General features: G+C 42.5%; 1 protein-coding gene across 1 annotated transcript in view; it reads right to left on the minus strand.

Annotated features, from left to right (window-relative positions):
* Positions 1-626: 626 nt before the first annotated feature.
* The window catches only part of ndrg3a (ndrg family member 3a), a 70,388-nt gene continuing 44,481 nt past the window's right edge, over positions 627-26,533 (minus strand). Inside the window, exons 4-16 of the mRNA XM_080727436.1 lie at positions 11,826-11,931; positions 11,501-11,621; positions 10,342-10,404; positions 9,832-9,892; positions 7,031-7,117; positions 6,178-6,234; positions 5,679-5,782; positions 5,070-5,135; positions 4,925-4,976; positions 4,679-4,726; positions 4,561-4,596; positions 4,407-4,458; positions 627-2,112 (exon numbers count right to left, since the gene is read on the minus strand). Coding sequence (XP_080583562.1) covers positions 1,940-2,112; positions 4,407-4,458; positions 4,561-4,596; positions 4,679-4,726; positions 4,925-4,976; positions 5,070-5,135; positions 5,679-5,782; positions 6,178-6,234; positions 7,031-7,117; positions 9,832-9,892; positions 10,342-10,404; positions 11,501-11,621; positions 11,826-11,931 — 1,026 coding nt within the window. The 3' untranslated portion in view covers positions 627-1,939. The remainder of the gene's footprint in view (positions 2,113-4,406; positions 4,459-4,560; positions 4,597-4,678; positions 4,727-4,924; positions 4,977-5,069; positions 5,136-5,678; positions 5,783-6,177; positions 6,235-7,030; positions 7,118-9,831; positions 9,893-10,341; positions 10,405-11,500; positions 11,622-11,825; positions 11,932-26,533) is intronic.

Here is a 26,533-nt window from a genome sequence, read left to right on the forward strand (position 1 = left end):
TGCAGAAGGAATTTTTATATTTAGCTTGGAGATGGAAGACTTATTACTGACACTTACTGTAAGAATCTACACCCACAAGATTCTGTTTACTGTTCAAAATGATTCTCAGAACATTTTATCAGAGATGCAGAAGGAATTTTTATATTTAACTTGGAGATGGAAGACTTCTGACACTAAGATTCAACACCCACACGATTCTGATTGCTGTTCAAAATTAATCTCAGAACATTTTATCAGAAGGAATCTTTATATCAAACTAGCTATAGATGGCAAGAATCAGATAAACATGTGAACCCACGAATCCTTTCAAATGGAAACATTTTTTTTCCTTTAAACTGGCTATATATAGACGCACAACCGCGGTTGGAAACTGACCACAGTGGTTTCAGTTTGCACCTTGCAGAAGTTGCACAGGGCACCTATTTCATGCAACCTCTTTATTCTCTTTACTTGTTCTTATGAATGTTGGAGTGAGATCATTCTGATTGACATTAATCTCCTAGAGGGTCAATAGATTTTGCAAACACACAGAAAGACAGGATGTAGATTGATTACACACATTAAATCTTTTTTCATCTTCTAGCTTTATTCAGTAGTAGTATAAATGACTTGAATCAGCAGACAGTGAGAAGCACCACTGGGCCTCTCAGTGAAGGGACCGAACACATTGTTTTCACATCTGAATCCACTTGTCAAAAGGTTAGGGTTACGTAGGATTACAGGTCAACTGAAAAAAAACTAACATCAACTGAACAAAAACATCAACTGAACACAGGGGAAAAAAATAAGAAAAAACTAAATCAGTTTAAAAAAAGAAATCCAAAACAAGTTAATGTAGTGAGAGAACTGACTGAAGCTACATATTAACCACTCCATATTATCACTGTCCTCTTGTATTTGAACATGTAAAAAGCAGCTTTGAAATCAGGTTTAGTTCTACTTCAGCTAGTATGTAGTACAGTCATCAAATAAGACCACTCCACCTTACCAATTGCAGACAAGCAAAAAAGAAAAAAAGCAATCACAACAGTGTGTGTGAGATGACTGAATCAGCAAGATAACGCAGCAAGAAATGTTTCAGCATAAAAAAAAACTACACTACAGTAAGTCACAATCGATGGAGGCTGTGTTTAGAAGGGAACACATGAATGAACGGCTAAAATGATAAAATGTTTCTATATTTTATTCAGAGAACAGAACAGGATATAGGACCATTCCCACTGGGCCAGATAACGGATACAAAAATCTCTTTCTCCAGATATTTTTCCATTCAAAGTGGATGGTAGATACAGATAAAAAAAATATCTACCACAGATATTTGCCACAGATACTTTTATCTGTGGCAAATATTTTTTGTATCTGTATCTACCATCCACTTTGAATGGAAAAATATCTGGAGAAAGAGATTTTTTTATCTGTTATCTGGCCCAGTGGGAATGGGCCTTATGAGAGAATCTTCTGGCTGGAAATGAACAGTAAGTCAATGCAAAGAAACATGGCAGAAAAATAAATACAAGGAACACCATTAATGGAGCAAAAATAAAGGAGACAAGATAACTAAACTGATGCCTCCAAATGTGACCGCACAAGACATGCTTACACAGAGTGAAAATAGCGGGAGAATGGTTAAGTTGTTCATACCTTCACACCATTTAAATATTTAACACATCTTATTGTTTAAATATAATTCTTCTCTATATATCCCCGTTCGGAATGTGTATCGGACAGTGCATTATTCAATAGAATATTCAATAATATGCATCTTATTATATTTATTATATCTTCAGGTCTATCACACAAGTCGTTACAGATCCTCCTGGCATTGAAGAGCTTGGGAGCAGGTTAGGAGAGAGACAGATAGGAGACGTATTAAGTTACTGAAGGAAGGTGGAGAAGAGGAGAGGGTGGTAGCAAGAGGCTGGAGGGGTGGGTGGGTTATTTAGCAGGACACCTCCATGGTCTGGGGTCCGGCCTGACTGTCCAGAGCCCCAGTGCCGCCGGTCTCCAGCAGGCTGTTAAGGTTGCTGCGGCTGCGACTGCTGTCCATGGAAGTGATGCTGGAGGAGGAGGCGGTACGAGAGCGAGCCAGACGAGTCATTCCTACTGAGGGCACTGGGAGGCAGGCAAACACACGCACAGTCACATCCACACACACACACACACACATACACACACACACAGTCACACACATTAGCATTCCAGTCACACAGCACAGGCTCATTGCAGTGCACGGGGAGTGCAATGATGTGACTCGGCTGGTTTATGGGGGACACACAACGGCTGCGGATGGCAAGCGTCAAGACAGCAGCCTCCCATTATTTTCTCGTCCGCCGCTCCAATACGCCACTGTTCTATTTTCCGCCGTTGCCACACGGTGAAAAATGTGCGCAGCGCTCCCACAGCCGGTGTGTGTTCCCCTTTTGAGTCACATTCCCAGTAACAACAATTTAACGACACGGCCAATATTCACCATGCAGACAATTCTGAGCAATTGTCATTTTCAAAATGAATAAAAAAAAGAAAAAAAAAGAAAGAAAAATAAAAAATATATACACAAAGAAAATATATTGCACGTGGGGATGAACGATACAATTCACTCTTTTTTTTAAACAAACTGAGGCAACAAAACACCAGAATACACAGCATTGGCAATTCCACTCAACTGAAAGGAAGCAGCAGTAGCACCTCATGCAACAAAATAGGATAGATATAGAACTGAATCCATGCTAGGGGACGTAAATGAAACGCCTACAGGGAGATGAATGTGAGTCAAAGTATGCAAAAGATTTAGTTGTGGACAGTTTAGAAACGATATCCACCACAACCCAATGCTAAAACTCTTTTCAGCGGACCTTCTATGCATACATTGACATTCATCTTTTGTAGGGCAGAGGTGGGCTAAAGTGGAGGTTGGCATGGGGTCAGAAGCCTTCCAGCCTGGCAGCTAAGCTCAAGAACTTGGTATACCTGATTCGGTGCTCAGGTGACTGAGGAGAACGTAGGGAACTGTAAGTGTTAGTTAAAGACAGGAAGAAAAGAGGGAGAAAATAGAAAAGTTGAAAAGGTAGATTTTGTGTTGCCATTTAGCACGTTGGTTTGTGCCCGATTCAAACAGATGGTTAATGGGGTATTGTGCCCACCACAGTGCCTTAAAACAAAAGGGTTTAAAGAAATTGCAGCAAATGCACTCTAACACTGTGGCCAGCAGTATGTTCAAATGGCTTTTTCTTTTTTTTAGACAATAGGTAAGAGATCAAAGTATGCATTGAATCCCATCTCTGATACTTGTGTAACTCGCCTTCCCTTTTTTCCATTTCACACTGTTGGCAATGTGTTAAGGGGGTGGAAAGCAGCTTTCAGAAGCACGCTGAGGTGTTCCATTTATTTTCCACCACTTTCTCTGCATGAAAACAGTCTTTTAATTTGTACTAATCCTGCAATGCCATTTCCTCAACAGGGGCAGTGGGTTGGGGTCAGGGGGCTTGGTGGCCTTTATCGCAACACTGATCCATGGCATACTAGATTTATTATTTATCACCCATGGGTGCCCTCCCAGGCTCTCACTCTGGAGGGTCGGGGGTGGGTGGGAGGGATGGAATTAAGAGTAACAAAAATATACACAGGCATTACATATAAAGCCAGAGCAAAAGCAAATCTACATATTCATGAATTTATCCATCCATGGACCAGCCTCTGGCTTGTGCACTTGTGCAAATCAACCTGATCTAAAAATAATGTTTTTGTATTATTTGGTTTTTGTTATGTTTTTGCAGATGAATGGGAAGGTAAAACCTGGAGGCCTGTTTAATATGTACGTTGAATGTCTCTGGAGGACACTGCGTCATTCAACAAATAATAGAAAATAGGAAAGAAAAGCACCCAAGGCAGAATAAAGTGAGTGTTTTTCACTCCCACTCAGAGCTGAACAGGAAGTATATCGCTGTTCAGCTCACATCTGTGTGATGCCACCTTCATTTCAGACATGCTAGAAGCACCTCACCTACTGAGGATTGGGGGTGCGACACGCTGCAAAGAGCAGAAAGGAAATGGTGTTAGCGACCACAGAGGCGCAAAAGGCTGCCTCTCCGTGTCCGGGGTGACAAAAGCTGGGTCTTTTCAATCGTTGTTGGCCACGATCCACAGCCCAAAACTTTGCACCGCATTGAAAACAACCCTCATTCAAGCTACATTCGTCATTGCACTCACGTCAACAGGAAATTCACCTAAGGACACAGGCTTCCACCACAAACACGGCGGTTCACAGACTTGTAAATATTATTTGACAGTTAGTGCAGAACAGGCCGATACAAAACATGATTAACATAACACACATGACTGTAGCAACACAGACCTCATACATTATGACAAAACTGCACTGAAAGAAATGCAACATTTTGAGGACTTACTGTATCCCATGCCCTGAACAAAGTACTTGAAGGCCTCTGCAAGTTTTCCAGGCTGTGAAAGTAAACAATAACATAGAAGCCATGATTTAGAATTAATTCAGGAAACATAAATGGTACTTTATTTGATTTTTTTCTATAAAAAAAGAAAACCCACCTGCACAACCTGGGGCATGCCTCCACAGTCAGCCATCTTAGAAAGACAGAACAATTTGTTAGGCTTGGTAAGTGCTTGATATAGACAGATAACTGAAGGTTGCATCAATAATGTTTACCTTTAGCAATGTGGTCTTGACAGGATTTAATCTGGAATTGCACTCCACCTGAAACACAGCCATACATTGTGAATTACATGGAGCGATACCAAAAACTGAAATAGCCAAGCAGATCTTCAGACGAACTTGTAGATCTGCTATTTTCTCTATTATTTCAAAAGACTTCACCTATAATAATAGGCTGAAAAACCTTTCGGTAATAATAAGCATCCAAAGTTTATTGAGAGATGATGCCATTCAACTCACCACAGCCTCCACGGCAGGTGACGTGTCCCCAACCACCAGCAGGGTAGGGCATCTGGGTAGGAAAAGAACAGGGACAGAAATGACTAAAACAGACGCACAAGTGAAACTGATTAATTATTGCTGTCAGCCGAGTACCAAAACCTACGTTAGTGTGTTGACGGTATCCTCATTCAGACCTACAATTGGCCTCTCAATCTCCAGGTCCCGACGGCTAGTAAACAGAAGACACGTTGTTAGCTTGGCCAAGATGGACTATTTGATTATGTCCTAGAGTAGGGAGAGATTTGTATTTTTTGATGTGTGGCATTGATTGCCGTTGCTGTGTTTTGGGTCTGGCTTTTTGTCAGCATTTTATGTGCTGACAAGGCAGGAATTTCAAAATCGATTAAATAAAATACTATCTTTCGGCCCGAGCAGCTAGTGTAGCAGCCCGGGCACCTAGGGCTGCTATTGCAGCATGACAGTGAGTTGTGGGTTCGATTCCAGATCCCGACGACCTTTTCTGCCTGTCACTCCCCACCTCTTTCTTCATTTCCTGTCAGTCTACGGTTCACTATCAATAAAAAGCAGAAAAGGCTAAAAAAATATATATATATATATATATATATATATATATATAAAAATACTATATAAATATAATATAAAATAAAATACTCTCTTTCCAAGGGATCAAGAACAGTAAAATACTGATCTGCCATTGAAAAGGATATAGACCAAAAATGTATATGTTACTGTATACAGTATATTGTCATACTATTGGTAGGAGCCGCAGAATAGGGCCAAATTGTCCTGGTTGATGTCCTGGGCAATGTGTAGACGGTAGGTCTGGATGAGTTCCATGTTGTCTGTCAGCTCCTCCTGAATAGTGTAGAGTAGAATAAAACTTCATTTGTGTTTCAACAGCTTAAAATTCAACTTTTACAGGTGGAATACAGACATATCTAAAAGTCCGGGAACAATTCTGAGCCTGGTAAAATAAAATAAACAAAATAAAATCTGCATTTGAGGAAACAAGCCAGGCCAAGTTTGTAATTGCATCTCACTGACAAAAAGCAAAGCTAACCGGTAAACACAAAATGAGTCATCCTGCAATCTATGCTAATCTCCATCACACAGTGGTAAGAGGACATAAATAACAGTGTCTAAGATAAAGACAAGAAACATATGCAGGAACAACAAGATGTTACAGTCACCGTGACTAACAATTCACACAAGGGGATGACATTGACAGGACTATTGTGTTAAAAACTCACAGTGCTGAAGTGGTGAGCCATCACAATGTCCACCACGTTACTAGTCCATCCTGTCAGCTGTCAATATACAAAGAAAAAAGCGTCTAATTAAAGCATGGCGGAGTAAAAAGATACACGACTATGGTAGACATCCAGCAGGCCACTCAACGAAACGTAACTTAAGCCCCTTTTCCACTGATGTGGCCCAACACCAGACCACTCCAACACCAGACCACTCCACACCACCCACTTGAACCAGGTTTTCCACTACAAGGAACTGGGTAGAGTGGTGTGAAAGTGGTACTAAACGTGGTATTAAAAAGTATCCAATCTAGAGTAGGTCTGAGCTAGGCCAAACAGAGCCAAATACTTCATAATGACTCACTGACTTTTCATTTAGACCACCAGGATATAGTTGTAATACATGATAATAGATTCTATTGTGTTATAACCACCATTATAATCTATTATAGTGTATTATAATTATCATAGTAATACATTAATACTTTATAGTGTATTATAATCACAGTTATAATCCATTATAGTGTATTATAATTAGGATAGTTGTAATACACATTTATATTGTATTATAATCACAGTTAAAAGGGTCAATTTGTTTTGAGGTACTTTTGTGTAAAGGAAAATGTAGATATTTGTGTGTTGTGTGGTGTGGTGTGGTGTGGTGTAGTGTGGTGCTAAAGCTGCAGTCGAAAAGGGGCTTTAGTGTCAATTGAACCCCAACGAGAATATAAATGGAACCAAAGGGACTTTCATGTGTCCGTTTGGTTCCATTTGCTCTCTTCAAACCAAAGGTTACAAGTTTTGCACACTCTTCAGAGCTAAATTAAGACTGAGGATTTAACGTTGTGCTAACCTTGGAGGCGGCCCAGTCAATCCAACCCTCTGCACAGGGGTCTATATCGATCAAAACGAGACCTTCCACCAGGGTGGGATTGTTCAGCTGTGAAGACAAGGAAAAAGGTCAGTTGTGGATGAAGCTTTAACCTACTAAGACATGAGGATTCTACAAATTCCTTCTAATTCAGTAGTTCTCACACGTCCAGGACCCTCAACTTGATATATATGGCACAGGCCACCATCTGAAAACTGAACTTAAAAACATATATACTTGCTATTTTTGAGAACGACTGTTCTAAAAAAAATCTAAATCCTAAGCGTTTTCTGATGATCCTATATCCACAACTTTCCAACATCCCATCGTGCATTGCGCAGAAGGTGATCGACAAGCACACAACGGTTGCATCTGCGACGCAACGTGAGCTTGTTTGTCTGCTGTTAACCGGAAGTGTCCTGCAGATAATGCTACAGTGAATTCTCGCGGAAACAGGTGGATAGCTAAAATCTAAAATTATACAGATGCTTTCTAGGCTTTAATGAGTTAAATTAGCTTACTCTGCAACAATTGGCAGTTCACACATCTTTAAAAATCCAGTATTCAATGGGATGATGAGATGACTTTTACTTCTTGCAAACATACAGTCTTATACCCGATTTGTACTTGGTAGCGCATTGTGTGGAGCAGTGAAAATAGCCAAACAACAAGCTCACAATGCATTGCTATTTTCTGTGCCCAACTAGGCATAAGTCAGGCTTTAGCATCCACTGGGCTACAAGCAGCCTACATGCTTGACACACCAAACTACCATGGCTTTCTTCCCACAAACAACAAAATCAGCAAATATGTTTTGTTTGTACTGTATAGGTTTGAATCAACACTGTACAGCTTAAGCGATGCCCTTTACACTGAGACAGACCAAGTGCACAGATGGAGCTCCGTGTTGCTCAATGAGGGAATTAACCCTTTTAAAACGGGCACACATTAGTGTGTATCGTTATTTTATGCTTTAACTATTGAAGAATAGCAGATATAGAAGCTCACAGCGCGGCACTCGTGCGAGCTTGTAGATCTGCTATTTTTGAAAAATCGTGAAAATTTGAATTTTGACCCGATTCTATAAGTGTCTTTTGAATCCTTCAAAGGTTTTTTTGAAAAACCTATGTTATATGTCAGCAATCTGGCCAGCCATCGTCAAAGAAAAGGTCCTTTTCACTTAACTGGAGCTCAGTTAGTCTGTTCTTGAGAGACTACTATGTCAGTGGTTCTCAAACCTTTTCATGTGAAGGACCCCCAAAATTATATTTATTTGGCCACGGACCCCCATCTCAAAATATCTAGTTCCAGGGACCACCCAGAAGCAAAATTTGAGTTACAAACATTTGCTTTAAAAATCCATATATTCAAAGATTTGCAAACATGTTCACGACTTTTTTTCAAAAATAGCAGATCTACAAGCTCGCAGCGCGGCACTCGGTGCCGCGCTGTGAGCTTGTATATCTGCTATTTTTCACTGGTTAAAGCGTTCGATAATTCTAGGCCTGAATGGGTTAAATGCTTAAATTGCCTGTAGAGAGTGACTGAGGAAACGTCTGGGGAGGACACGCTGCGGTAATTGGTTTCAACAAAGATGCAAATTCAATGCAGCAACAGCTGCTGCAAATCTATCAAGTTAAGTGTAAAGACATTTTGTTCCTGGCCAGTAATTGCATTTGCAAAAATCAATCTGAAGAATTCAGATTCTGAAGAAGACCAGTCCCTTCAAGGAGTAAGTCGGCTCAGTGATTACTAAAACCACCTACATAGGCCATAGCCACCAATGCTCTTTTAGACACTTCATTTTTCAGTGCTCTTCCTCGACCCTGCTAGCTTTCGCTTCTTTCTGCTCCATTCTACAGACATCCAGGGGCGTCACAAGGGGTAGGAAAGTGGGACTGAGTTACTGGGGCCCAAGGTTGGAGGGGCCCTAATAACTTTATCTATTGAAAAATAGCAGATATACAAGCTCACAGCGCGGCACCGAGTGCCGCGCTGCGAGCTTGTAGATCTGCTATTTTTGAAAAGTTGTGAAAATGTGTGAAAATCTTTGAATATATGTATTTTTTTAAGCGAACATTTCTAACTCAAATTTTGCTTCTGGGGGTCCCTGGAAATAAATATTTTGAGATCGGGGTCCGTGGCCAAATACATATCATCTTGGGGGTCCTTGACATAGGTTTCTTGCACACATTTTCACGATTTTTCAAAAATAGCAGATCTACAAGCTTGCAGCGCGGCACTCGGTGCCGCGCTGTGAGCTTGTATATCTGCTATTTTTCAATAGTTAACATTCATGGGAGGCCCGCAGTGAATCCTTGTACCCAGGGCCCAGAATTGTGTGTGTGACGCCCCTGCAGACATCACGCCTACTAGCTATTCTGCATGGAGAGTGCAGCAACATTAAAATTCTCTGCTTCAAATAAATGACACTGAGAAATTGAAGATCACCTGGGGGTGTTTTTTAAATGGCAACGTTTGGTAGATCAGCTCCATGACCTGTGTGGGCTGCCCAACCCAACGGCCGGGAGAAGCTGTGGTTAGGGACCCTTTTCACAGTCCGTGAATGTAATAGATGGCTTAGCTAAGCACAGCTGAAGGCAATAACACCTGCACGGAATGGACCCAGAAATGAATGCCATTACCTTCAGCTGTATTATCTGCTCTATGAGAAAGGGATTTATTATAACAGGCCAGACAGAGATGACGGACAGCAGGGATAGGGAGGTGGAGACGAGGGGTGGGGTGAATCAGTGGTCGAGCGTGTAGATGTGTGGACGTACCGCAAACCGGGAGAGGATGTAAGCTCCCGCTCCGACACCGATGGCAATCACACTGTTCACCCTGCGGGGAGCACACAGCCGGTTATTACAGGGACTGAAATGAACAGTCAGCGTGCAATATGCAGATTAGCCCTATTCACGACCCGCCCACTCAGCATCCCACGGGTGCTGAAGTCCCGTTTTGAAGGGGTAAATCCTACCATAGCCTATTGAGTTGGCACAGAAATCGCAAATTTAATGCAATTTCCGAATAGTAAAGTATAAAATACGGCTAGCATGATCAAGAACACAAGATACTAAACGGCACAATGCACTATAATTTACTTTACTGTTAGAAATAATGATTTGTTGGCTTTAAGTCCAGTATAGTTTCCCCTTCTAAATTGAAGTCAGCACCCAGGGAAAACTGAAAAACGGAAGTAGGTGGGCGGGCCGTGAATTAGGCTAATTGCCACTGATCGTTGATCGATTCTGACAGCGGGGTGGGGGGTGCAGCATGCACGCACTCACTTGAGCTGAGTCAGCACAGAGGGCAGCATCTCCGCCAGTTCCTCCATGGTGGGGTACTGGTATCTGGAGATGGACAGTAGAGAGAGAGAGAAATTATAAGTATTAACCCATTTAGAACGGGTACACATTTTGTGTTTCATTATTTTATGCTTTAACTATTGAAAAATAGCAGATATACAAGCTCACAGCGCGGCACCGAGTGCCGCGCTGCGAGCTTGTAGATCTGCTATTTTTTTTAAATCGTGAAAATTGGATTTTTGACCCGATTCTATAAGTGTCTTTTGAATCCTAAGGTTTTTTGAAAAACCTGTGTTTCTGTGTCAGCAATCTGGCCAGCCATCGTCAAAGTTTAGTTACAAACGTTCGCTTTGAAAATACATACATTCAAAGATTTGCACACATTTTCACAACTTTTTCAAAAATAGCAGATCTACAAGCTCGCAGCGCGGCACTCGGTGCCGCGCTGTGAGCTTGTATATCTGCTATTTTTCACTGGTTAAAGCAGTCAATAATTCTAGGCCTAAATGGGTTAATGATAAATGAATCACGAGGAATTAATATTGAAGGGAATAACCTATCATTTATATTTACATTTGCAGCTGAATTCATTTAACAAATAAGCCCTTCGTTGGTCTGCACTGCAGTGACATACAGTTCATTTTGCACGTACGCATGCAGGCACGTGCACACATAGACATCAAAGGGGGCTTGAGCCCCTGCCCTTTTACCTGTCTGTAAAAAGTGCCCTCTCCAGACCATGAATGCAGTTTTTTACTATGGTGAAAGAAATGCAATTGTCTCCTTTCCATGCCATACCTGAAGGCAGCATTCAAGAGAATTGCCTTGTCCAAACTACTCTCCTGAGCTTGAATGCAGCATCTTATGTTGAAAGAAATGCCCTCTCTGAGTAGAAATCCATGCCTTACGCCACATCTCCAGTATTGACTTGATTATGCTTAGTTCAGTGTGGTATCGAGCACCGAAAATAGCCGACCTCCAAGCTCACAACGCGTTGCAGCGCGGGTCTGCTATTTTCGATATTTTCACCAAAAGGCCCTTTTAGAGATTTCAGCCCCTGCCTCTCTAACATTCTCAGCAGGTCCCTGTACGCATGCCTATGCGCAGACACACACTAAGAGAATAGCACTGGAACACCCACCCGGCGGGGAAGGGTGGAGCGCCCTCTTGCTGTCCAGGTGCGTCGACATGGACTACAGCAAAATGTTGGGTGATCTCCTGCATGTCCTCATAGTTGAACAAGGTGTTGAAGCAAGACTTGTCTGTGGACACGGAAATAAAAGGGAAACGGTCACAACCATGAATCTAAAGTCAACAGTAGGACCCCCAACAATAGGTCAGAGACAAATTTGTCTCATGTAAGCTTTCTGGTCCCTGTTAAACCCCCATGGCCCTGGCTATGGTCTCAACTAAACAGAACAAACAACGTGTACTATTTTGGACAGCGGGTGCGTGCGCCGACTCACGGTTGAGGCCGATGTCATGGTACGTGAGGATGATAGGTCGGTTCCCCTTGGGCACGCCCCTCATGGTCACATGGAGGACGCCATGGGGTGTCTCAATGTCATGCTCCTGTATCAAATCAGAGAGAAAGAGCACACAATTCAGGATATGACAGACTCGCATCACCTTTTTAGCATTGGCTGATGGACAATTTGATTCGCAAATATTATTTGCGTTCTGTGTGGATGTACTCATGTCAAACTATAGTTGAAAACAAATATTTTCATAGCTAAGGGCGATAAGAGCGTTAAAAAATAAAGAGGGTCAAGTGATATTTTCTAAAAAATAAGTGGTAAATAGTAATAGCTCTACATTCTGATTGTAATCATTACTATAGAGTGCACAGTGGTCAAGTGGTGATTAAACAAAAGGATGATACTAAACATTTGAAGCTGAAAAAAGAACACTTCTAGCACCTTTAAAACAAAGACCTTTTCTATGTGGGTGGGAAATGATTCAACACACAACATATCTTATCTATGTATGTATCTATCTATGTATCTTATGTTACAACAACATTCATCACATGGAAGAAACCAATGGTCTGAGGGACAATCCAGTTACCAAAACAACCAGCAGGGATGCGTTCATATTTAGGGACAATCCAGTTACCAAAACAACCAGCAGGGGTGCGTTCATTCATATTTAGGACTCAATATTCAGTGCATGCACGCCTTGGCTCCCGGCAACAAAGCCCCAATACCCAGAGACAAACAAGTGCCTGAATGCGCTGTCTGGGAGTCTTTTAATTTCAGGTTCCTGAAACTGAAAGCCCTAAGCCTAAGTATGACTGCACAGAAAATCCCTGAGTCATCATCGCCACTTGAATGCAGCTGCAGGAGGCTGCCATTAAAATTCAGCGAGCTGAAAGTTGCTTCAGTTCAGTCCCATCCATCTCTCTTAGAATAGGCATTTCTATGAAGCTGTCAATTACCAGCACCATGCAGTAACACATTGAAAGATTAACCGGGGCACACAGACAGTCAGGGCCTGCATTCATAATGCACAGTCCAACGTTTCGATGTTAATGCATCTTCATTTGCAGTCAAGCACCTTCTACACAGGCAAGCGATGAAACGGCTGGAAAAAAAAGTGGGTATCAATTCACAATTTCACATCAATTTGCATTAAACGACATGAGCATATTTTTCCTACGACTAGGGTCAGTCGTGTCTTGCTTCAGGAAAAATGGAGGATGACACAGGAAAAATACACAGTGGTCCGCATTAGTATTCAGAAGGCACGAAAGAGGAAGTGACGCAATATACGGTAACTGAGACACAGTCATTATTTTGGCATGCGTCCAAACTTTCCTCGTGCTCAGCTCTCTGCTGCCCGTATCTCTACAGATTCACAGCATCTTTTGACGTCACACACTTGCACGCACACATGCACGTGCAGCTTCCAAGGTCAGCGTGACTTGGCGCTGCACGCAAAGGTGTGTGTGAGGAGATGGAACGAGAGAGAAAGAGAGATAAGTGGCAGCAGTGGCTCAGACGGTAGGGTGGCTGCCTAGGCCTGGCTGTCACTCACGATTATTACATAATCGTCTAATTGCAATTATTTGAGATAATCTCAATTATTTTGTCATAATCGTTTCCATGTTGACAAATGTTCATATATTTTCAATAAGATGCAACGCGTTGTGAGCTTTTAGATAGGATATTTCCACTATTAAGTATGAAGTTATTATATGTCAGTCATTTCTTTGTATATTTAGTTTGTGTCATTATCTCCCACGAGTCTATAAGCCAAATAGAAATGTAATTTTCAATGACAAAAGCACAATTAAATTGCTAATTGCTATTATTTGAATGGTCTGTTCTTCGGCAAGACACTGAACCCCAGCAGGTTCCTGCCCTCCATGGTTGCCTCTTATGTTGGTGTGTCAATGTAACACACATTGTGAAGGGTTTTGGATTAGAGGCGCACTGTAGATAATTTGCTATGAATTTGCAGACAATTAATAAGAATATTGTGTCACACACACACACACATGTCAATGTGCATGCACAGCACTGTGCATGGTGTGTGAGTGGGTGTTGGGTGTGGTCCAGAGCCTGCCTGCCTGCCTGGACTCAAGGCCCACTAGTCATCAATAATACAGTGCACAAGCATTGAGTAGGGACAGACACTCACAGACAGAGTGGCACTGCACTGTGACGGTTGTCTGTGCGCCCTCATTCCCCATCTTAGACATTTGGCTGATGGATTGGATACGTGTCACAAAGCTCTCGGGAGGTGTTGTTGAAGGTTAATTCCCAAGGACGAGTGTCGCAGTATATTTTACATCTGTGACTGCAGTGGGACCACATGAACGTCGTGCTGTAATGGAAAAACACTTCTCACGGCCATAGAATGAGACATCGCCCTCCGAGTGGGTGTCTGTAATTACGCACAGTAAACACAAACAAGAGAGACAAAAAATGGCCAGGAAAAGCTAAAGGAAAAACAAAACGAAAAAAACACATTCAGACAAGTCCACATTGATAGCCAGCAGTAGAAATACGGTACCTCTTCAATTTATAACTATTATCATGTAATTATCCAACTCCGTTACGGAGGCTTGTTTTCCAGGGCCTTTTCCATACACCTCAAAATTATTTCTGCAATGCCAATGCGAGTGGCACAACAAGCTATCACGGATGGAAAAGAAATTCTCAGTTTGCAGTTTGCACTGCAGTTTTGGAATTTGGGGAAGGACGGTGTCAAGGACAAACCATGTGAGAGGAGAGGATTTGTTCTACAGAAACGGGGCACACAGACACACTCAGACTCACAAAATAACAATGAATGACGGTGGCATGAAAGGGGAAAAGAGGGAGAGAACACCGCAATGGCTTTAGTCTGAACCCCTCATTTTCGCTTATAACGCAGACGGCCATGCTGGCTGACAGCTGGGGGGGGTTTGAGACGAGGCGGGGAGGGAGACCTCACTGGAATACTGAGCAGGAGTTTGTTTCTCTGAGGAGAAAGAGGGGAGTTTTATTATTTTTTTCTCCGCCATTCGCCGGAGGCTGTCGGACGAGGAGCCTCTGCAGTGCAACCACCCACCAGAGACACTACTAAGGTTTCATAGACAGAAAGCACACGGTCACCATAATGAAGGAGAAGGGGCAGAGGAGCTGCTGGAGCATGGGGATGATGACAGGGTGATGAGAGAGCACGGGGCATTCTACTCAACAGGCAGAGGGGGCGGGGGGGGCGAGGGGGGGGATGGTGGTGTAAGGAGAGATTGAGAAAAAGGGGAGCAGTATGTCATGCTTCATCTCCTCCAGCAGCCAAATCCAGCTCCTGTCTACTCCCCCAACCTCAACCCCCACCCATTCTGTTTACCCTGCCGTTGTGTTGACATCAATCAACTCCACCAGGGAGCATCATTACAGGGCAGAATCGTAGGGCTTGCAAATGACCAACCCATGCCTGGACACACCACACATACACATTCCTCCACAAGCATTGATGGGTGGGTGTCCACACGTCACTGAAGGTCCAGGCTGTAAACAAATTCAAGGTCTCTAAAAGGAGAACAAATGGTGATTCAGGGGTTCTGCTCTGTTGTTACTATGGGAGTGGGAGGGCTTGTCCCCTGCTGGACTAATGCAGTACATGGTACAACATACTGAGGGACAAGGCCATGTCATCGGTGATATCTAAAGTCAACCACCTCATAGATATTAATTTACTCTAAACGTATCCAGGCACAAAGGCGCGCGCACGCACACGCACACACACACACACACACACACACACACACGCGAATGCATGCATAGAAAAACACGTGCATGTGAGTGCACAGTCTGCACCGTCTGCACACATTTACCCTAATGGATGGAGTCGTAAACAGACATTGAACACCCTCACAAATCCACGCAGCACTGACCCGACACAAGACAGGCACGTACACACACTCTGGTCGTGGCATTTGCAAATTCAAAGACACTTAAACACACAGATATGCATCTTTCATATCATCATGTTACAATGCACCACTGAACAACACCCCCGGGTATGTTTTGGTTGCGCTGATAGTGAACAAGGGTGCTGTACGCATCCCGACTTACAAAATAGACACACACATAATCAGACACACAGGTTTTCCTGTGTGCCCGGCGTGCAAACATGCATAACATCAAATCACGACAAAAGTCTTGCAGGAAAACAGTTCAACCCAACCCAAAGCACCAACTGCCCAGAAGAAAACAGCTCAGGCTGTCTGCCTCAGGCAGTGATGGGCGTGCCAGGAAGACCCTGCACTCCACAGCTGGCTTCTGTCAACCTGGAGCCTTGGATAACGTGCCACAGAAACACCCCCTGGCTGAGCCAACCCCGCAGCTCCCTTCCCCGGCGAGGTGTGTCAGACAGGACAAGACGCACTTCACTCACCACTCCATTCCCAGAGCATGCAATCTGGTCCAGGTCCAGAATAGCAGACATGTTTTCCCACGCAGGAGAGGAGTGTGTTATGCTACGAGTGCGTGTCGCCAGAGGAGCTTTGAAGAGCTACAGCAGGGAGGGAGGGCAGGAGTGGGGATGCAGTGTGAGGCAGAGCTAAAGAGGTGTGAGTGAGAGAGAGAGACAAGAGAGGAGGGAGGGCGGTAGAGGCACAGGGACCGGCTGCACCCCTTAAGACGGCAGTGGGCTGAAGCTGTGCAGCAGCGGGAGGGCGAGCGAGAGGCGGCGAGAGATGCAGCAAAGGGAGAGAGAAGGAACGGGCGAATAACCTGAATGAAAGGAAGCAGTAGGAAGGACAAGACACAGAGAGAGGTGGGGGAGAGAGAGAAAGAGAGAGAGAGAGAGAGAGAGAGAGAGAGAATGAAAAAGATATAGGCAGAGGCGGGGGAGAGTGAGACTGCAGTTTGCACTTGGTAAGCACAGCGCGTCCGTGGATCCAGCCAGGGGCTGCTAATTGGATTAGAGATGGTCATGTGGATGAAAGATGGGCGGAGTTAAAGGGAGAACGAACGGGGCTGGGGGAAGGATGGATGGAGGAGAGTGGTGGGTGGAGGCAGGCAGCCCAGGAAACAGCCATGTGACGTCATGCAGCTCCTTAACGTGATGCCACAGGAAGGGAGAGGAGATGAGAAAGGAATAGAGCATGGTAGAAGAGGAGAGAAGAGGGGAGGAGAGAGGAAAGGAGACACTGTTGACCCCTTGGCTGCTTCCCGCATCAACGGCTGCAAATAGCAAGTGATTTACCACTAATCGTTTTCCGTTCACCAAACACACCTCATCTTTTGGTTTCAGATTCATTTGAATGATCTCAAGGTCCAGTTTTATGTTCAGAAATCATTTTCAGTAATGTGATTTCACAGCCTTGGAGGTCACCTTAGTTAACAGAAATTATTATATAACATAAACCTCCTACAAAAATAAAATATATTGGTCCCCATACATGTGGTTCCTTTCCACAGTAGTACATAAAATGGTGAAATTTAAGAATGAGGTATGTGAGGGGACATTTTTTCAGAATCTTTTCCTCTAATCCACATATTTTGTTCTCTAATTCCCAAGTAAATTATGTAATTTACAAAGAGCAAACGTTAGCTGCTAGGGTGAAGCAGTGCGTGAAGCCCGTCCTAGGTTAAACCCCTTGAATCCCAGCATTCCTATTCAGGGGTAACAATCGCCAAAAGTAAGACGATCTACAAGCTCACTTGTCTGGTTCTGAGCTTGTACATAGATCGGCTACTTTGATTAAGAGATTTGGTGTAGATAGTGTAGATAGAAAAAAGTGGTTCAAGTACAGTTGTAACGTGTCTATTTTACTAAGACTCAAGGGTTGAAATGGTTAAAGCAGCCTAGGCTGCTGTGTGACCAATGATAATCCTGTAGTCGGAGCAAAACGGCTGGGTTGGTGGAATCAAGGAACATTCCATTCATTCATTGGTGCCAGCTACACCTAACTAACTAGTGTGCAGCAGCAAGCAAGCATGGTTGTGACTCATAGAGTAATTCTATTTCCAGCACTGCACTACAGGTGGTTACACCACCCTAAGGAATCAGTGTCCTTTGACTCGCCCATCAACAATGGCACTTTACAATTAAATATGTGTTAAAGGCCACGATATGTTGCCTTTTCCACCTCGTTAAAGCCGTTTAAGCCCGTATCAGAGTGTACGGTGGAGAGCTATCCACCGCAAATTAGCTTTCCACCTCAAGTCAGAAAATAAGTGCAGGCCATCATAGTCACTCACGGTGGAGTCCTGTACACCGTGACTGACTGGTCTAGATCGACCAATCAGTGAACGGGGTGTAGAGCCTGTCTGTCTGATAGTAAAAACAAGAGAGATGTGTTGGGACTCATGGTGGAAAGCTCTCCACCGTGAGGAATGATGTAACGTTGTAGTTTCATGACTCAAAAAGACTCGAAAAGACTACACCGCGGTGTAAAGCCTTCCACCGCCCAGGCGACTATGATGCCGGCTTTAGTCTCATTCAATGGCACACGATTCTCCATGGTCTGCTCATGACTTAAAACTCTGTGTGCATCCTCCATCCTACTTTTCCCACGTAATAGGTGCTTGGACCTCACAGGTACACATATTCTAGTTGCCTCCACATTCTTAGTGACAAAGTGCATACCTTCCACATCCAGCAAATCAAAACATTTCCTCAACTTCTCCACTGTGTATCTTGCTTGAAGGTCAGACTCAGGACAGGAGTTGACACAAAGGTCTCATTGTCACTTGACCGTCGGGCAAGTACAGGGCATGTTCAACTTGCCCAAAGGTCATGTCCACTTGCCCGAACTCATCCATTATAAAATGATTGGTAAAAATGGAATTACTGATCATTACTGATCAAACCAGAAGACAGCCATGTCCACGTTCAGATGTTTAGACAGATATCTGGTGTTGTGTTTATAGACAGTTGTTGCGTTCCCTCTTAAATGAGCACTTGCCTGGTCGGGCAACCTGAAAGCAAATTTCACCTGCCCGAGAGTTTTATTTACCTGCCGGGTGCATGTGGGCAAGTGTCAATGCCTGCAGGAAATGTTCAGAATGCCTTAAGTCACATTTGGTCCTAAGGCTTGGTTTGGGAGCCTTGGGCCCATTGTAAAACCAGCAATTCAGCGTTCAGGATAGTCTCTGTAGTCCAGCTGACATAGCAGACTGGTATCTTGGTCCTAGAAGAAAGTCCATTTCTTGCCCATTCTTTTCCAGAACAGGGTGTTTTCTCCATATCCATAAGGAGTGCACCACTAACCGAAATGTGTCATTGTGGTAAGTGGTGTCGTGGTACTTGGGTCACCCAGAATTGTTAGGAAATTGTGAGCCGAGACGACAATGATGTTGTTAAGTTCCTCACAGTATGCGAAAAGGTTGCCAATTGAAATTTGTGATAAGAATCGGTGGAACAAAGCCCCACGCCACCTGTAGCAGCCAGCCCGGACCTCGTTTCACCATGGAGATGAAGTGATGAACGAGCATCTTACAATTTACAATTTAGGCATTTAGCAGACGCTCTTAATCCAGAGCGATTTACAATAAGCAAGCTAATAAATCAATACATCAACATCAAATACATAGAAATATCAATCTAGAAAAAAGAATGTAGGTAGACCGAGCACCTAATCAATAAAAAAGCTTTATATAAAAAAAAAAAAAAAGCTATTTAGCTTTCATGTATGGTCATTGGGGCAATGTTATTTTTGACAGCAAATTTTGATTTAGTTTTAGTCATAGTCTTTTGAATACAATCTCATTAAGTTTTAGTCATAATTTAGTCTCCTAAAAATGTTTAGTTTTAGTCTAATCTTAGTTGACTAAATCTACAGTTGATTTAGTCAACTAAAATGTATTGTGGCAGGCCTTGATGGCATCGTAATGACTGATTTTACACTTAGTTGCATGCTGAAAACAGCCGATCTACAAGCTCACAACGCGTCGCTCTGTGACGCGTTGTGAGCTTGTAGATCAGCTATTTTCAGCAAGCAACACCTGAGAGCAACCAAACATAAAATAACTTTCTCCTCCATTAGTCCCTCCCTAACATTTTAGTCTAGTTTTTATTTTGTTGACGAAATTGTCAATATATTTAGTCTTAGTTTTAGTCATCACAGCTTAGTTTTTATTTCGTTTTTGTCAGTGAAAAAAACACAGTCGACTCGACACAAATTTTTCGTCATAGTTTTAGTTGACGAAATCAACACTGCATTGGGGGAAGGCGAGTGCTACGGTAAGTGCTATGGGCCTAGGTGAAGTCTGAATAGGCGAGTCTTCAGGCCACGGCGGAAGCCATGATCTCCTGTGCTCCTGTGTGTGAACAAAAATCATGGGTGCTACTCAGACATAACTAGTCTGTGCTGGAGTCCACAGAGTAAAGGGAACATAAGGGCTTATGCCTACAACGGCCAGAGTAGGGCTGAGAGGAGTCCAACTCACAGAGCATTGAAACGGCCACAGGTTGGCTGGCTCAGGCTTACCCTGCTTGGACTAGCCCCCAGTTAAGCTGCTACAAGCTTAAACTGTTGGGGGACATACCCTGTTCCACAGAGCACCTTGTATTCCCTCTCTATCTGTAGGTATTCATGTCCCATCAATGCTTGGAACTACCGTGACAGCTAGGGCTGTCACAATTATTACATAATCACCTAATCGCTATTATTTGACATCATCGCAATTATTTTGTGATAATCGTCATAATCGTTTACGTGTTGAAAAATGTTTATACATGTTCAAACATTTAAAAAATAGTGGAAATAGCAGATTTCCACTATCAATGTTCTTTTTAAAGTGTAAAGTTGTCAAATGTGTCCTTCATTTCTTTGTATATTTAGGTTATGTGTCATATCAGCCATGTGCAACTTCAAAGTCTACAAGCCAAACAGAAATGTAATTGTCAACAACAAAAACACAATTAAATTGTTAATCGCAATTAATCGTCATGTAAAATGTCATAATCGTGACAGCCCTGATCAGAGATCTGGCTGTGGATTGAAGGTTTCCATGGACTATGACTGTGGACTGTTATTATAGTAGTTATTCTTGTCCCCCCCCCCTCACTCTCAACCCAACTGGCCATGGCAGATGGCCACCCACCTAGAGCCAGGGGAGTTTTTCCTTGCAGCCATTGCCAAGTGCTTGCTCATGATGGAATTGTTGCGTCTCTGTAAAGGGTATAGTCTTGACCCGCTTTATGTGTAAAGCATTCTGTTATAATTTGGCACAATAATAAGAAAATACTAGATATCAACAGACAAGATAGACGTAAAGAAAAGTTGATGAATGTACTATACTACATATGATTGAGTAGATAGAAAATTCTTATGTATGCAACAATATATATTTTTGTCGGTAACAATTCTATAAATTTGGCACAAATACAATTGAAATCATTATAATGTTATCATTGGCCGATCAATGATGATACGTCGCTGCTATTATGATGTCACACTGATCAAAGGTTGCCCAGTTTTTAGGAATAACAATTGGTGGAACAACATCATTATGATTTAATGACTTTGGTTCCCTGAGCCAAAGAGGCATGCCTTCACAATGCTGCCAAGTAGGACAGCATAAGAAAATTGCACGACAGCATACAAGGGAAGAGAGGTACGGTTGAACTGGCTCTTAAATAGGGCCAGGTTCAATCATACAGGTACCTAGAATGAGGATCTCAACATGAGTGGTTGACCTTAGGTCAGCAGTAGACTCTGCTCAACCCCTTGGTGCACGCACGCACGCACGCACACACAGACCTTAAGGAGTAGTTCACCCCCAAAATGACTTTTTTTCCCTATTGATTACTCATGCCATGGAGACTAATATCTTTTTGTATTTGTCGCATTCTAAGACAAAAATGTAATTATAGTAAATTTACCCCCATTGATTTCAGATGGGGACCCAAATGCATTTATTACATTTATTGTAATCCAATTATTGGCTTAGGAATGTGACAAAAAACTAAAAATATGATTGAACTCAAGTCTCCATGGCATGAGTAATCAATAGAAAAAGAGTCATTATGGGGGTGAACTACTGGATTTAACAACATTGGTGCATAGTTTCAATAATATGAAGACTGGAAGTGTCATACAAAGCCACAATCCTATACCTAAATATGCCCACACACACATACACTGACAAGCAAAAATAGTACAAGACCCCTGTAACAAAGAACAGCCTTATAGTGCCCTCTCCTGGCCTTTATGATACAGTGCTGCTAATTTAAGAGGCAGCAGCACTGCTCTAATGTGGAAGCACGAGGCTATTTTCTGTCTTTGTGCAATGATGGTACAAGGACGTCCATTACAACCTTCATATTTTGCATAAAGGGCGGATTATGAGGCAATATGTTAAGAACCCATAAAAGACAGATTAAAATGAAACATCAAAAGGAATCATTGAGCTCCAGTACTCTTGTGCTCCACAGTGATCTACATCCACCCTGAGCAGTTCTACTTTTAAAAGCAGTTCTATTTTTAAAAGTGCAACGTCTGCCATTTCCTTTTCTATAAAGTGACCCAACCTTGAGTGTGCACAATAAACCATACAGCCTTGTGAGTGGATGGTTGCCTCTAACTCCCCCCCAACAAATGATCGAAGGACGCCTTATGCTTAGGGGATGTTGAGACTGCACCATTGTACCACACCCTATTCGCCTTTTCCACCGCTTCAGGTGTACAGGGGCATGACCGCGCCCCTTAGTGGCGAAAATGAGAAACTTCTGGGAACCCCGATTAGGGCATGACTGACATGACAGCTGCAGTGCTTGTGGAATTCCTCTAGTGGGAGCTCTGGTAGTTCTGGAACAACCACAGAAAGGGGGAATGCAGCAAGGATACTTTAGCCAGCGGCTGCAGCAACAACACTGGAACATGAAGCCCTGGTGATACAATATGTGAACTGTGCATAGATGAGACAACTGTGTATTGTAAGTCTTGCACTTTACTTTTTGCAGTGTACGTACAGTGCACGCGAGACCTCTTGTCATACTCGTGTGACATCAGTATGTACTGTGATACTGTATAGGTAGAGCAAAGCAGGGCAAGGCCAGGCTCTGTTCCAAACTAATTATTGTGCATCGGTTGTGCTTGGCGACTTTTCAACTGGTGTCGGCCAGGACTGAATCCCACCAAGTTCCTATGTCTTAGTTTTAGCAGCTTTATGTTCAACTGGGTGACTGACTACTTAAAGTTCCAACACTTAGGACTGGATGTGGAATGAGTGTTTGTATGCACCATGTCTATGCCATAAACATCATGTCTATACATAATTATATTATGTTTAAGTGACATAAACACACATTTTATATATACACACAGCACGCACACAAACATATATGGTATATAATATACGCGCACACACAACAGGACACAGTCATTTTGCTTTGCTGTGGGTCACAGACAGCAGATTTTGTCGGTCAGGGTTCTCTCCCCCATAGCCAAACATGCACGGTGCACCCAGTAGGCAATGAGGCACCTTTAACCTTCGTCCGCCTTTCGTCCCAGACAGTAGTAAATCCTTACACACTGTACTTTCCGCACGCACACGCACACGCACACACACACACACACACACACACACACACACACACACACACACAACTGTCTGGCCAAAACCTCTTAACTCCATTTTTGAGGTTTTTTGGCATAAATCAGGGCTATTGAAAATTCTACATCTGAGTGTTGGTTAAAATAATATTGAACCAATGGAAAGTAGTAAAAACTGCTTAGGACAAAACCTCCTAACTTCCCACTTTCTGCCATACCAGCTAACTCCACCCGATTGGCCCTCTACTTTTTTCATAAATATGTGCTATTGAACATCCTTTACGTCTGTGTGTTGGTTAAAATAATATTGAACCAATGAAATGTAGTAAAAAGCCCTTTGGTCAAAACCTCCTAACTCCACTTGAGCTCATTTTCCCGAAAATGAACATTTTGGAGTTAGGAGGTTTTGGCCCGACAGCAGAGATATACTAGTAAGACGCTACATGGCGACATGGGCCTCGCCCTAAAGGGTGAGGTTGCACCAATTCTTGGCCATCTGGCCAGTTACCCATATATGGAGATCCATATACTGTATCTACTATTACATTTTTCTTAGAGCCGCATCCCACTTCCACGCCCATTTCGCCTCCACTTCAACTCATAGCCAGAGCAGATGTCGGTAGAGTGTAGGGAATCAGAGCAGATGTCGGTAGAGTGTAGGGAACCACTTCCACGCCCATTTCGCCTCCACTTCAACTCATAGCCAGAGCAGATGTCGGTAGAGTGTAGGGAATCAGAGCAGATGTCGGTAGAGTGTAGGGAATAAAACCGCCCATAACTCTATCATTGGCCCCCCGTTGCCATGGTGACCGCCGTCCATTGGCTCGTATTCCCAGCTATGGGACCGGCGGATCCAATTTCAACCGAGGGGGGCGTAGCCAGAACACACACACACACACACACACAAATAGCTAATAGTTAGCTCACAACTTTCCACTTTTCTCTTTCACCTCAATCGCAGTAACATCCGTATACCACGTCATCGCATCACCAATACGTTTTATTTATTATTATAAAAAAAAAAATCCAATTTTTTTTTTCCAATTTTTTTTTTCTCAAACATTTTTTTTTCTCAATTTTTTTTTTCTCTAAAATTTTTTTTTTCTAAAAAAAGGTTTTTTCTCAAAAAAAATTTCTCAATTTTTTTTTTTCTCAATTTTTTTTTCTCAAATTTTTTTTTCTCAAAAAAGATTTTTTTTCTCAAATTTTTTTTTCTCAATTTTTTTTTTCTCAAAACATTTTTTTTCTCAAAATTTTTTTTTCTCAAAAGTTTTTTTTTCTCTAAAAATTTTTTTGGGAGAACATTTTTTTTTCTAAAAAAATGTTTTTTCTCAAAAAAAATGTTTTTCTCAATTTTTTTTTTCTCAAAATATTTTTTTCTCAAAATATTTTTTTATCAAATTTTTTTTCTCTAAATTTTTTTTTTCTCAAAAAAATTTTTTTCTCAATTTTTTTTTCTCAAAAACTTTTTTTTGTCAAAAACCTTTTTTTCTCATTTTTTTTTCTCAAAAAAATTTTTTTTTCTCAAAAAAAATTATTTTTCTCAAAAAAACTTTTTTTCTCAAATTTTTTTTCTCTAAAAAATTTTTTCTCAATTTTTTTTTCTCAAATTTTTTTTTCTCAATTTTTTTTTCTCAATTTTTTTTCTCTCAAAAAACTCTCAAAAAACTTTTTTTTTCTCAAAAAACTTTTTTTTTCTCAAAAAAATTTATTTTCTCAAAAAAACCATCAGATCGTGGCCACCCTGTACCTCAGGGATTTGTTTTCGACGAATATTTACTCCTATAGACGCAACGCGACGACCTAGAGGGGAGGCCGGCGCAGCCGGCCGACCTTCTAGTATAGTACATCCCTTGACCCTTTTATGCCCATACATGGAGATCCCTGTCTGAACCAGCCACGCAGATATGGGCTGTCTTCCTCCATATACAGTATGGAAGGAGAGGAACGCCCGCACACGCCCGCGTACTTTTATTATAGACTGTTGTCGCCAGTCATCACATTCCCTATTATAGTTGCCTATAATAAAAGTAAGTTTTTGGAGCATAAAACAGTGTGCGGGCATTCCTCTCCTTCCATTACCAGATACCTTGATGTCCAGCACCTGGCCTGAATAGGCTTGAGATGTGTACACAATTTTGTCAATGAACTGTTCCTCCATATATGGGCATTCCCATATGAAGTCCTGTTAGATATGGGCTTAATATTGATGACATCAGGGATCTCCATATATGGGCATAAAAGGGATTCTGTTAGAGTGGTTCCCATGATGTCACAACATATAATATCTTTTATGCCCATACATGGAGATCCCTATCTGAACCAGCCACGCAGATATGGGCCATGTCTTGGCCATCTGGCCAGTGATATATATCGATGACATCAGGGTTCCTCATATATGGGCATAAAAGGGATTCTGGGGAATACCCATATATGGACATAGGTGATGTCACCTGCATGTGATATCACAGTGATGTGTCAAGGGAACCACAGTGTCAGGCGTGACCTGAGGTTCCCTCATAAACGGCCTCATTCCCTCAACATCACAGTGACATCAGAGCATGATGTCAGAGCGGCAAACCCATAGACCGTAAAAATGTGTACACGACACGTACGTCTACGCGCGGACAAGCTGTGACACTTCTCATGGTAAACTGCAACCTTCGAGCGCATTTACATACTGTACATACACAGTAGATACTAGGTAGTGTGTACACCATGGGCAGTGTGTGTAGTGATTACACAATGAAAGAATATGCCCATGCCTATTTCAGTAACAAAATAAGAGGGGGCAGTGCAGACAGGAGCACATATGGCATGAAACACATGCACAAAGCCTGCTGCTCTGCACTGGGTGCTCTTCCTCTCCGCTCATACCTGCAGTAGCTATTTATAGCCCAAATGGGATGCTGAGAGCCGGCGTGACTGCAGAAAGTAAGGGGGGTGGGGGTGGATGGGGTTTAACCCCTCTGAGGCAAGTGACTGATGAAAAGCAGCCGTTGGCTACATCTATTGACTTAGAATGTAATAAATGGAAGCTCATCGCTGAGAGAAAATCTAATTATCCCTCACATTGCCGTCCTTCCCATTGTTGAGCGACATTGGCGCTAGTGTGGAATTTGGCTCAACATTCCCGTTCTGGATGTGGGGCAGATCCTTTCCAGAAAAGGATAT

Source organism: Nannobrachium achirus (genome assembly GCF_963921795.1).
Source record: "Nannobrachium achirus genome assembly, chromosome: 6".
Lineage (NCBI taxonomy): Eukaryota > Metazoa > Chordata > Actinopteri > Myctophiformes > Myctophidae > Nannobrachium > Nannobrachium achirus.